This window comes from Somniosus microcephalus, chromosome 4 (assembly GCF_052327205.1).
Source record: "Somniosus microcephalus isolate GS21.2 chromosome 4, FLI_Smic_1.0, whole genome shotgun sequence".
In the NCBI taxonomy this organism is placed as follows: domain Eukaryota; kingdom Metazoa; phylum Chordata; class Chondrichthyes; order Squaliformes; family Somniosidae; genus Somniosus; species Somniosus microcephalus.
Genome location: NC_140990.1, coordinates 242158643 through 242172611, shown reverse-complemented (window position 1 = coordinate 242172611; position 13969 = coordinate 242158643). Strand labels below are relative to the sequence as shown.

The following is a 13969-nucleotide window of genomic DNA, read 5'->3' as shown; positions in this document are numbered from 1 at the left end:
GATTGACCTTGTTAAGGGCGGGCTTAGCTGGCCAATTAAGAGAAAGCCGGTGACAGAGGACGTCAGCATATGACGTTTCATCTGTCAAGACAGATGAATTGTCAGCGTTTGACAGAGCTTTGAGAAGCTGTCAAACACTGACAATCTCTGTTCTAAGGTGAGACCTTGTACTGAAGACTCGCCAAACCTCTTTCCTCAGCAGAAATCAGATGGCTGCTGCATCTCCACTCACCTCTCATACATACCTCTCCACACTTGCACCCATCATTCACCTCCACAGCGGACTTTTCGATCCTTCTCATCCCCGCAGACCCACTGCTCGCCTCGCTGACCCTGGCGAGGTTCGCAGCCATCTGTGAGCCCACACTTTCAGGGGTAAAATGGGGATAATCCAGTTAAATGGCTGTAATCCCCTTCCCGCCTCGAGGAGACGGGTCCCTGCATGGAGGTGGGTTGGGAGCGGGTTCAGTACCTGCTCCCAGTTTCTGCCATTTTCCCAGCAGTCCCGCCTCCCCAAGGCTGGCAAAATTCCCCCTCAGGTTCTGATGAAGGGAAATATCTCAAACATTGACGTGTCGTTTCTCTTCACAGATGCTGTGCCTGACTTGCTGAGTGTTCCCAGCAAAATCTGTTTTTGTTACAATACATTGGCCCAGAAATTCGGGTTGGAGTCTTCCCGTGGGTGCAAGCCCCCGACCTGCACTTACCTAGTGCGCTGGCCATTGTGTTGTGGGCCCGTGTGGGATTCCGATCCTGGGCCTCCTCCAGCTGCCAGCACGCAGTGCTCGCATATCCCAGGGGCGCAGTTAGTTCGAAGCGTCCCCTGGGATCACGTGGGCCATGGAGAGCCAATCGTAGCAGGGAATCTCCATTCATAGATTTGACAGGAAGACCTGTCAAATCTATGAATAGAGATTGGCCCCAAAACCTAACTAAAACTTCAAATAATTTTTTTTTTTAAATCACATTTTTAAAATAACTATAAATTACATAAAATAACTATTTTAAACAATAATTTAAATTTTTGAAAAACTTAATTACAGTTTTTAAACTGGGCTAAAAATAAACTTACCTTTCTTTAAAGTATTTAAAAATAAAGTATTTAAAAATAATAAATCTGTGGAAAAAATGTTTAAATTTTACTCAATTCACCACTTACCTAGTTAAAAGCAGGCCTTGCACCTGCTTTTTAAACGCGCATCTACTAGAGACTTACCCTCCCGGAGAAACCTGTTTATAAAAAAAAAACAGAAGTTCCAGGTGTACGCGCTGCCTTTCCGGCGCACGCGTTCGACCTGTGAAACCCTTCCTTCAAGGGAACGGAAGTTCCGGTTTCCAGCGCATGCGCAGTGCATGCACAAAACTAGCACTTTCGTTGGCCCTACACGTGAGTACACAGCGCACACTCACCCATGGGGACCCGAATTTCTGGCCCGATATCTGTTCCATAATATAGTAAAAATCTTACATCTGTGTGGACTTTCTGTCAACGTACCATTATAAGTTATGTCCATATAATGGAAACTACCTATGTAAACTTGGCATACTGTAGTTGCACTTTTCAGCCAATGGAAGTGCTGCAGTGCCACAACGGCAGGAGTGTATAATTACAGCATGACAAGTTTACGTAGGCAGTTTTCAATATTTGAATGTTTGAAATATTGTTAGCACCTGATGCCTTTCATGTTGCTGCAGGTATGAAAGAATTGATAACCCTTACTGCTACTTATTTCCTTTTAACTAGTATGTATATTGTACAGTAAAAGTAATCTGATGCTCCTTTGCCGTTTTCAATTTTTCAATATTTTCATTTTCCAGGTCAGCCACCATCCACCCATCTCTGCCTGTCATTGTGAATCAAAGAAATTTGTATTTTGGCAAGGTATGCACTTAGTCTATTTTTTTTTTTAAAACATTAAATGAGACTTAATTTTCCACTTGGGTGATTGAGATGTGTAGTGAGTGTGTATGCAGTGTAACTCTAAGAGCTACAGCATTGGATCACTGGAAATACACTTGAGTTCTCACTTGAATAAAAGCCTTCCCTTTTTATTGCGGAATCAATTTTTTTTTCTCTATGGATTTATAAAAGGACATGATAAAGCATACGACTATTGATGGCATCTCCTGTGGTGGTGTTCATAGGTATTCTAGAATCTGGAGCACAGTTGCGATGTTTAGCTTTAACCTGACCTGTTGCTTTAAAGCTGCTGATCAGGTATTCCGTGTGAGGAAGTAGTCTAAATGGGCACATCCTACGATCAATTAAATTGATCTTGCTGTTAGATGTTTTTCCAGATTGGTAGCTGCTTGGTTCTTCTCCTTAGTGAAAGGCCAAGTTATCTCCAGTTCACTTATTTGAATTTTTCTGTTCTGAAGTGTGATGTTTGAAGTGGCTGAAAGCATTGGGTGCAAGACCTTTTTTATATATATATAATGGTGAACCAGAGCTTAACTTGTTGCAAGAGAGGGATGCTGGGGTATGGCTGGCAAAAGGTTCATATCAACACAGAATTTAGACAGAAATTTGTAAGAGGACAATTTAGACTGCAGTATTTGTTTCTGGTTTGTTCCTCTTTCCATTAACCACTGAAGATAAATAAATACATTTCTTTACTTGCAAAGCACAGTTACTTCAATAAATCGCTACACGTCAAATAGAGAGAATGTAGCTCTTTACTTGTACCGTTAATCTGCTCAGGGTATGAAGTTTTATAGCAAAGACCGAGAAATATATAAATCTTAAAGGTTCAAACCAATTTTCAACTTTCCTTCTTTACCAAACATCACCGCAACAAACTAAGAAGGTTCTGCTTAAATAAACATGTTTAAATTCAGAAATTCTCTCTAAACTTAAAGAATGGCCAAAATTTCTGCTGTTTATATAAATTTTGTTTTGCTGGTTGTTTCCAAGTTTTGAGGGAAACATGAAGAAATGCAGCTAGCATAACCATTTAAAGTGCATTACAAAACATACAAATTAAACAATACCAAAATTTCAATGGAATATTTTATTTGTCACACATGTTGTATTTGCTGAATAGACAGCCTCTTGAATAGAGCATTTATTTTTCATGAAAGTTACGTCAGATAGAATTCAAGTTCAGGCTCTAGTTTATTTTGATGCTTTATACAAGAAATCCCCAGCTACTTTCACTGTTCCTAAATTGATTTTCCTTGTGGTTTTCTTTCATAAAGTCGTAGTGAAAGAGGAGGTAGTTGAGATACTGGATGGGATAAAAATTGATAGAGGAAGTACTAGAAAGGCTGGCTGTACTTAAAGTAGATAAGTCACCAGGACCGGATGGGATGCATCCTAGGATGCTGAGGGAAGAAAAACTGGAAATTGCAGAGGTACTGGCCATAGATACAGGGGTGGTGCCAGAGGACTGGAGAATTTTCTTGCTATATATTAATGACTTGGAATTGGGTGCACAGGGCACAATTTCAAAATTTGCAGATGACACAAAATTTGGAAGTATAGTGAGGAGGATAGAGATGGACTTCAAAAGGACATAGAAAAGCTGGTGAAATGGGCGGACACGTGGAAGATGAAATTTAACGCAGAAAAGTGCGAAGTGATACATTTTGGATGGAAGAATGAGGAAAGACTATATAAACTAAAGGGGGTGCATGAACAGAGAGACCTGGGGGTATATGTGCACAAATCGTTGAAGGTGGCAGGGCAGGTTGAGAAAGCAGTTAAAAAGCATACAGGATCCTGGGCTTCATAAATAGAGGTGTGGAGTACAAAAGCAAGGAAGTTATGATGAACCTTCATAAAACACTGGTTCGGCCTCAACTCGAGTATTGTGTCCAATTCTGGGCACCGTATATTAGGAAGGATGTGAAGGCCTTAGAGAGGGTGCAGAAAAAATTTAGAAGAATGGTTCCAGGGATGAGGGACTTCACTTACGTTGATAGACTGGAGAAGCTGGGGTTGTTCTCGGAGCAGAGAAGGTTGAGAGGAGATTTGATAGAGGTGCTCAACATCATGAGGGGTCTAGACAGAGTAGATAGAGAGAAACTGTTCCCATTGGCGGAAGGGTCGAGAACCAGAGGACAGAGATTTAAGGTGATTGACAGAAGAACCAAAGGTGACAGGAGGATAAACTTTTTTACTCAGCGGGTGGTTAGAATATGGAATTCACTGCCTGAAAGGGTGGTGGAGACAGATTCAATCATGGCTTTCAAAAGGGAATTGGATAAGTACCTGAAAGAAAAAAATTTGCAGGGCTACAGGGAAAGGGCGGGGGAGTGAGACTAGCTGAAGTGCTCTTGCAAAGAGCTGGCATTGGCTCGACGGGCCAAATGACCTGCTTCTGTGCTGTAACCATTCTATGATTCTATGATAATTTTCCATTAACAGTGAATCAAGGGGGGTAATAGGGCTTATTGTATGCAAATGGCTAATTTTGCTGTCAATCATAAAATAAAATCTGGATGTTGTAGGAGCAGATACCTGAGCCCAGCCGAAAATGCCAGCCATTTAAGAGTTTCTTCCATTCTTTCCCCCCCACAAAAAGAGCCGCGCACAACCGAGATTGCAGCGAAGGCACCAAGTGGACATACAGTGTGGCAGTGGCCAGAGCCAGAGCCCGCTGCGGGTGTGAGGAAAGCCGGGCGCAATCTGCAGCCTACTCCCGGGGGCGGCGGGGCTCCTTTGCCCACATGTCCAGAGCCAGCGATTGCACCCCCAGAGCCAGCCCGAGAGGGATTGCACCCCCAGAGCCAGCCCGAGAGGGATTGCACCCTCAGTGCCAGCCCCGCGAGGGATGGCCGCCCCCCCCCCCCCGGAACCAGCCCCGCGAGGGATGGCGCTGAGAGGGATTGCATCCCCTGAGCCAGCATTTAAGAACATATTATAATCCTATTGCTGATAGAGTTAGATGAGGAAAGACCGGAGGAGGCTCGAGTGGGGGATAAACTCCGTCCTGGACTGGGTGGGCCGAATGGCCTGTTTCTGTGCCGTATATCCTATGTAGCTGCATGCTCCGATTTGTAGCTTGTGACATTTTTAAGTAACTTCAGTTGACAGTAATGGCTGTGGGAAATGCTATGAAATTGATCCCTGGGCTTGTCAGAGAGGCACAGGCCTTTGTTGAAAAATGTTGTTGACACACACAAACTATTAATGTATAATTTTCTTGTAAATGTATTTTTTAATGACTTTATTATGTTACAAATCTTACTTCCAATACAATTTCACAGATTGGGAGCCCAAGGTGGCACCTGAAAGGATTAATATTACATGATTTTGTTGGCTTGGTAGCTTTTACAAACTGCTTTTTGTTTTTATATGTTCTTGCTAGTTTTTTTATTTATGTACCAGCTTTGCCTGCATCTGATTTATCCATTCACTGCTTATTTTAGCTATGACTTTGGCTTAAATTTCATATTCATTGTGCCACATCAAGTAGAAAAGTCTCCTAGTCCAGATGGAATGCATCCTTGATTGCTAAGGGAAGTAAGAGTGGAAATTGCAGTGGCTCTGGCCACAGTCTTCCAATCTTCCTTAGATATGGGAGAAGAGGATTGCAAATGTTACACCCTGTTCAAAAAAGAGGGGCGGGATAACCCGGCCACCAAAGGCCAGTCAGCCCAATGTCAGCGGTGGGGAAACTTTTAAAAACAAAAATCTGGGGCAAAATTAACTGTCACTTGGAAAAATATAGGTGAATAAATGAAAGCCCATATGGATCTATTAATGGTAAATTGTGTTTGACTAACTTGATTGAGTTCTTTAATGAATTAGCGGAGAGGGATGATGTTGTGAATATGGATTTTCAAAAGGTGTTTGATAAAGTACCACATAATAGACTTGTTAGCAAAATTGAAGTCCATAGGATTAAAGGGGCAGTAGCTGCATGGATACATAATTGGTTAAGAGACAGAAAGCAGAGAGTAGAAGTGGGTGGTTGTTTTTCAGACTGGAAGGAAGTGTGCAGTGGTGTCCCCCAGGGGTCATTGTTAGGACCACTGCTCTTTTTGATATATATTAATGACCTGGACTTTGGTATACAGGGCATAATTTCAAAGTTTGCTGATTAATCAAAACTCGGAAATGTAGTAAACAATGAGGAGGATAGTAACAGGCTTCAGGAAGAAATGGACAGACACATGGCAGATGAAATTTAATGCAGAGAATTGCGAAGTGATTCATTTTAGGAGGAAGAATGAGGAGAGGCAATATAAAATAAATAGTACAATTTTAAAGGGCTGCAGGAACAGAGAGACCTGGGGGTGTACGTACACAAGTCTTTGAAGGCGGCAGGTCAGAGAAGACTGTTTAAAAAGTCATATGGAATCCTTGGCTTTATAAATCGAGTCATTGAGTACAAGGAAGTTATGTTAAACCTTTATAAAACACTGGTTAGGCCTCAACTGGAGTATTGTGTCCAATTCTGGGCACCACACATTAGGAAGGGTGTCAAGACCTTCGAGAGGGTGCAGAATAGATTTACTAGGTACGAGGGATGAAAGACTTCAGTTACATGGAGAGACTAGAGAAACTGGGGTTGTTCTTGGAGCAGAGAAGGTTAAGAGGAGATTTGATGGAGGTGTTCAAAATTATGAAGGGTTTTGATAGAGTAAGGAGAAACTGTTTCCAGTGGCAGAAGGACCGGTAATCAAGGGAGACCGATTTTAAGATAATTGGCTAAAAAACCAGAGGCGACATGAGAAAAAAAAAGTTTACGCAGGAAGTTGTGATGATCTGGAATGCACCTGATGTGGTGGAAGCAGATTCAGTAATAACCTTCAAAAAGGAATTGGATAAATACTTGAAGGGTGAAAATGTGCAGGGCTATGCGGAAAGAGCAGGGGAGTGGGACTCTTTCAAAGAGCCGGCACTGGGCCGATTGGCCGCCTCCTGCACGGTATGATTCTAGGTGCAAGTATGATGCCCAGTTCACATATCGGCCATGACACCTGATTGGTGATGGACTCAGGCACATGCTACTCTGTGTTTATTATCAGAGGTGCTGTGACATTGCAGAGTTGGTGGTTATGCTGTTACAAGGGGAGGCTTCTGGGACATGAGATGGGTGGACGGGGGTGGGGGGGGGCGGCTTTGGAAATATATATTTAAGACATTTATTCCATCATAGAAACATAGAAAAATAGGAGCAGGAGTAGGCCATTCGGCCCTTTGAGCCTGCTCCGCCATTCAGTATGATCATGGCTGATCCTCTATCTCAATACCATATTCCCACTCTCTTCCCCATACCCTTTGATGCCTTTTGTGTCTAGAAATCTATCTATCTCCTTAAATATATTCAGTGACTTGGCCTCCACAGCCTTCTGTGGTAGAGAATTCCACAGGTTCACCACCCTCTAAGTGAAGAAATGTCTCCTCATCTCAGTCCTAAATGTCCTACCCCGTATCCTGAGATTGTGACCCCCCTCGTTCTAGACCCCCCAGCCAGGGGAAACATCCTCCCTGCATCCAGTCTGTCTAGCCCTGTCAGAATTTTATACGTTTCAATGAGATCCCCTCTCATTCTTCTAAACTCTAGTGAATACAGGCCTAGTCGACCCAATCTCTCCTCGTACGACAGTCTGCCAGCCCAGGAATCAGTCTGGTGAACCTTCACTGCACTCCCTCTATGGCAAGTATATCCTTTCTTAGGTAAGGAGACCAAAACTGTACACAGTACTCCAGGTGTGGTCTCACCAAGGCCCTATACAACTGTAGTACGACATCCTTGCTCCTGTACTCAAATCCTCTTGCAATGAATGCCAATGAATTTGCCTTCCTAACTGCTTGCTGCACCTACATGTTTGCTTTCAGTGACTGGTGTACAAGAACACCCAGGTCCCTTTGCACATCAGCATTTCCCAATCTAGCACCATTTAAATAATACTCTACCTTTCTGTTTTTCCTACTGAAGTGGATAACTTCACATTTATCCACATTATACTGCATCTGCCATGTATTTGCCCACTCACTCAACTTGTCTAAATCGCCTTGAAGCCTCTTTGCATCCTCCTCACAACTCACAATCCCACCTAGTTTCGTGTCATCAGCAAACTTGGAAATATAACATTTGGTTCCCTCATCCAAATCATTGATATATATTGTGAATAGCTGGGGCCCAAGCACTGATCCCTGCGGTATCCCACTAATCAATGCCTGCCACCCTGAAAAAGACCCATTTATTCCTACTCCTGTTAACCAATTTTCAATCCATGCCAGTATATTACCCCCAATCCCATGTGCTTTAATTTTGCACACTAACCTCTTATGTGGGACTTTATCAAAGGCCTTCTGAAAATCCAAATACACCACATCCACTGGTTCTCCCTTATCTATTCTACCATTTACATCCTCAAAAAACTCCAATAGGTTTGTCAAACACGATTTCCCTTTCATAAATCCATGTTGACTTTGTCTAATCCTGTTGATATTTTCTAAGTGTCCTGTTATCACATCCTTTATAATAGACTCTAGCATTTTCCCTACTATTGATGTTAGGCTAACCGGTCTGTAGATCCCTGTTTTCTCTCTCCCTCCTTTTTTTAAATAGTGGGGTTACATTTGCCACCCTCTAATCTGCAGGAACTGTTCCATAATCTATAGAATTTTGGAAGATGACAACCAATGTATCCACTATTTCCATGGCTACCTCTTTTAGTACTCTGGGATGCAGATTATCAGGCCCTGGGGATTTATCAGCTTTCAGTCCCATTAATTTCTCCAGCACTTTTTTTACTAATACTAATTTCCTTTAATTCCTCCTTCTCACTAGACCCTTGGTTCCCTCGCATTTCTGGGAAGTTATTTGTGTCCTCTTGCGTGAAGACAGAACCAAAATTTTTGTTTAATTGCTCTGCCATTTCCTTGTTCCCCATTATAAATTCTCCCGTTTCTGACTGTAAGGGACCTACATTTGTCTTCACTAATCTTTTTCTTTTTACATACTTGTAGAAGCTTTTACAATCCACTTTTGTGTTCCTTGCAAGTTTACTCTCGTACTCTATTTTTCTCCATTTAATCAATCTCTTGGTCCTTTTTTGCTGAACTCTAAACTGCTCCCAATCCTCAGGCTTGCTACTTTTTCTGGCAACTTTATATGGCTCCTCTTTGGATCTAATACTATCCTTAATTTCTTTTGTTAGCCATGGTTGGGCTGCTTTTCCTTGTGTTTTTTGCTCCAGAGAGGAATGTATAACTGTTGCAATTTATTCATTCATTCTTTAAATGTCACCCAATGCCTATCCACTGTCATGCCTTTTAATGAAGCTCATATACTGGAAGTAGGTAAATAAATATCTGCATATCTCACAGGGGCACAATACATTGTTTACTGTCCATCTGGTTAGCATCTGGATTTTTATAGAAAGTGCCAAGAGATATCTAAAACTTTTTTTAAAAATAATTAATTTTCATCTTTCTTCATTTACTAATTATCTTTCTGGCAGTACATTGTGTTACTAAAAATTTCTGCTTAAATAAACATATTTGAATTCAGGACTTTTAATCAGAATCTCCTTTCAAACTTGAATAATGGTAAAGCGTTTCTAGAATTTCCAGTTTTTATGTTAGTCTGAATTTCCAGTTTTTGCTACTTATTTCATAGAAACATAGAAGATAGGAGCAGGAGTAGGCCATTCGGCCCCTCGAGCCTGCTCCGCCATTCAATGAGATCATGGCTGATCATCCAAATTCAGTACCCTGTCCCTGCCTTCTCCCCATATCCCTTGATCCCTTTAGCCTTAAGAAATATATCTAACTCCTTCTTGAATATATTTAATGAATTGGCCTCCACTGCCTTCTGTGGTAGAGAATTCCACAGGTTCACCACTCTCTGGGTGAAGAAATTCCTCCTCATCTCAGTCCTAAATGGCTTACCCCTTATCCTTAGACAATGACCCCTAGTTCTGGACTCCCCGGCCATCGGGAACATCCTTCCTGCATCTAGTCTGTCCAGGCCTGACAGAATTTTATAGGTTTTGATGAGATCCCCTCTCAATCTTCTAAACTCCAGTGAGTACAAGCCCAATCGACCCAATCTCTCCTCGTACGTCATTCGTATGTTCAACAAAGCTTCACTTGTCACACAGGTAACAGGCTGTATTTGCTAATAAACTGATGCTTCAGCGTGGTAACTTTGCAAATTATGTAATAAATTCACAAATGTAATACCTTCTGTTTCAATTTTATGCAAAAACCACATTTAAATAACTATAAATACTTGTAATAATTTCTCTGGGGGTTTTAGTTGACCATCCTTCTCCATCAACAGATAGCAGAGGAGGAGGGGCAGGGTTGCAAACACCATGCTCTGGCACATACTTGCTAGAAATCATTAAAAAAAATTGGGAGCTATAGCCCACTACCTTGGTGAGTCGCTTCGGGTAAGAGTAGAGCCATAGAGGTTTGTAGCACAGAAAGCCATTCAGCCCATCATGTCTGTGCCAGCTCTTTGCTAGAGCAATCCAAAACTAATCCCACTACCCCTTGCTCTCCCCATAGCCCTGACCCTTTGCTTCAAATATTTATCTGCTTTGCCCATAAACGATGCAAAGGTCTCTGCCTCAACCACACCCTGTGGCAAAAAACCCTCTGTGCAGGGGGGAAAAAATCTCCTAACCCCTCGGTGAATATTTTAAATTGACAATCTCTCATCACGGAGTCTCCAACCAGAGGAAATAATCTTTTGCTTATTCACTCATTAAAACCCTTCATAATGTTAATAATAAATTTCCTTTAGCCTTCAGTGAAACAGTCCCAGTATCTCAAGTCTACCCTCATAACAATTCCCATCCCTGGCATCATCCTGGTGAATCTATGCTATACATTCTCTATGACTTTAATGTTCTTTCTATACGGAGCATCCAAAACTGCACACTGTACTTTTAATTGTGGTCTAACTGTTCCATACCATGTACAAATACCAACATGTCCCTGTGTTGTTTCAAAAATAATTGCAATTTAAAGTCTGTCAAATTAGGTAACCACACCTCCCCCCACCGACCCTGAACACGGGGGCCCCACAAGGTTGTGTGCTGAGCCCCCTCCTCTACTCCCTCTTCACCCACGACTGTGTGGCTGTTCATGGTTCCAACACCATCATCAAGTTTGTGAATGATACCACGGTGGTAGGCCAGATCACCAACAACGATGAGTCAGCCTACAGGGAGGAAGTCCAGCACCTCGTGAAGTGGTGCACCGATAACAACCTGGCCCTTAACATCAAGAAAACCAAGGAAATCATTGTGGACTTCAGGAAGTCTAAAGGCGGAAGACACACCCCCATCCACATCCATGGGGCTGTGGTGGAAAGGGTGGACAGCTTTAAGTTCCTCGGAGTCCACATCACGGAAGACCTCTCCTGGTCCCTCAATACCTCCTCTTTGGTGAAGAAGGCCCAGCAGCGCCTATATTTCCTAAGGAGGCTGAAGGGATGTAACCTGTCACCCCAGATCCTATCTAACTTTTACCGCTGCACAATAGAGAGCATCCTGACAAACTGTATCACAGTGTAGTATGGCAGCTGTAGCTCCTATGACCGGAAAGCCCTGCAGCGGGTAGTCAAAACAGCCCAACGCATTACCGGCACCCGGCTACCGACCATTGAGAACATCTACCAGAAACGCTGTTTACGGAGGTCACTGACCATCATCAAAGACCCTACCCACCCCAGCCACAGTTTGTTCGCCCCCCTGCCATCTGGGAGACGCTACAGATGCATTCGCACCCGAATGACCAGATTTAGGAACAGCTTCTTTCCCAGGGCTGTCATCCTATTGAACTCTGCAAATAAACTCTAAAGCCTGCACATCTGCCAATGCACTTTATTATGTTTATGTTACAAGCCAAATGTATGTTAAATGTCTTAATCAAAATGTACACTCTCGGGAGCCGCAAGCCTACATTTCGTTGTACTGCACTTGTGCACTAACAATGACAATAAAGTTGATTATTACTATTATTAAAAAAACCTTCGTGGGATTAGCTCAGGATCTAAAAATGGATAAGAAACCAACCCATGTTATGGGTGCAGCTTCAGCCCTGCCAGCTACGTCCTATCTCGTAGCTGCCACCATTCCACACACAAACCCCTCCCACTAATATTCTTCCCTCTGCCATTGGATACACAAAGCACGCCTCTCCTGATTGATTTGCAGGGTAGTCACTGAGCCATTATGCTGCATGCTCCCTAGTGGACAGGTCAGCAACAACAAACCCAGCCACTGCTGCGGGGCGGGGAGCGTCCATTAACACACCATAAAAACAGCAGCTTGCTGCACACAGACATCACGTGTGCCCATTTTACCTCCGTGGCGTCGGTAACTTTCCACCCGACGTTACATTGACACCCCGCTCGCACTCAGCATGCACGGTTTCAGTTGGTGGTCCAGCCAAAGACGAGTCCTAACAGTAAGTTTTAATTATTTTTGTGGGGCCGGGAGAGTAGGAGTGCTCCCCCTCCCCCGAGAACGGACCCCCACCCCCCAAACTACAGGAAACTTTGGTATGTCCGGAATACTCGATCTAACGGCAAAAATCAGGAGCCGTTTTCTATAAGTTTTTTTAGTTCTCGTTCTTTTGTTTTCCCAGTCAGGCACTGCAAGGTCTGTAGCTATAGCAACAGCTTCAGCTAGCGATGCTTGCAGCTGCAGCCGACTCTTTAGAAGCTGTTGCTAAGCAACAGTGTTTGTTGTCGGATAAGGAGATGAAAACCTCCGTATGCTTCAACATTAACTTTGTATGTCCGGCAGTTTTGATAGATCGGCAACACGTCGGTGCCGGATATCACAAAGTTTCCTGTACTTTTTTCCTGGCCTGAAGGCCGGTTGGACCGCCCCCATGCTGCAGTGGCCTGGAACCGGTGGGATGCCCTTAGGTGCTCATTTTCTGCCCACAGCCTGCTAGACCAGTGTTAATGAGGCCCAGGCCTCCAGTTGGCAGAACCCTCCCAGAATATGTCCAAGAGCTGGCAACCCTAGCTGAGAGCTCTGGAAACTGCCATGAACTTTGAGATTCAGGCTTCTCAAACGCAAGGCCTGAGATAGAAAATATTGTTGGAGGCATTTTCAACACACAAAAGTTTAATCATTATCTTGTAATTCTATTCCTTTATTATGTTAGAAGACTTATTTCCAATAGTAAGTCCTCAGTTTAGTTGCGAAAGAAGATGGCAGCCAAATACAGGAAACTTCGCGATATCCGGCACCGACGGGACCGAGCTGCTGCCGATCTATCAAAACTTCCGGATAGACCAACGCTAATGTTGAAGGATACGGAGGTTTTCATCTCCGTATCTGACAACAAACACTGTTGCTTAACAACAGCTTGTAAACACTCGTCCTGTACCTTGGAAGCATCTCTGAAGCTGTTGTTAAGCTACAGAGACGCTTTCCAGAGCCTGACTGTTTTTAAAAAAAAAAAAAAAAAAAAAAAAAAAATTTTAATTAAAATTTTTTTTAAATGCTAGGAGAAGAAGAAAAAACTAACCAAAACGGCTGCTGATTTCTGCCGTTAGATCGAGGTTTCCGGACATACAACCTCTGGATAAACCAAAGTTTCCTGTAGATCTTTGAAATTATTCAAAATATTTCTCATCATTTATTGGTAGTATCTTCTAATTGCTTTTTGTAAATTGGTTATTTTCATCCTTTCTTAGTAGTTTTGCTTTAAAAGTTTATCTAACTTTTTCTGTGCTTGATTGGTACATTGCTTATCGCCTTACTTATGATTTCACACTTTTAGAAATGACACAAAATATGCATTTAGAAAAGTGTGATGTCTGAAGTATTCTGAGCAAATCTCACAATAGATACAACATTTGAGTGTGAAAAATAGACATCGCAATATTAACCTTTTCATTGAGCGCTCAGAGTTTTGAAGACCTAGTTGTATATGTAGATGTGTTAACACTATATTGCGACAGCTATATGTCATAGGATTCATAGAATGATACAGTACAGAAGGTGGCCATTTGGCCCATTGTGCCTGTGCCGG

The 13969-nt window shown here is 42.7% G+C and overlaps 1 protein-coding gene across 7 annotated transcripts in view; it reads left to right on the top strand.

Annotated features, from left to right (window-relative positions):
* The window catches only part of osbpl6 (oxysterol binding protein-like 6), a 205293-nt gene that overhangs the window by 169646 nt on the left and 21678 nt on the right, over nucleotides 1-13969 (top strand). For all 7 annotated transcript variants that reach the window (XM_085986073.1, XM_085986071.1, XM_085986068.1 and 4 more), the window contains one exon: nucleotides 1819-1882. In XM_085986073.1, the coding sequence (XP_085842199.1) occupies nucleotides 1819-1882 (64 nt within the window). The remainder of the gene's footprint in view (nucleotides 1-1818; nucleotides 1883-13969) is intronic.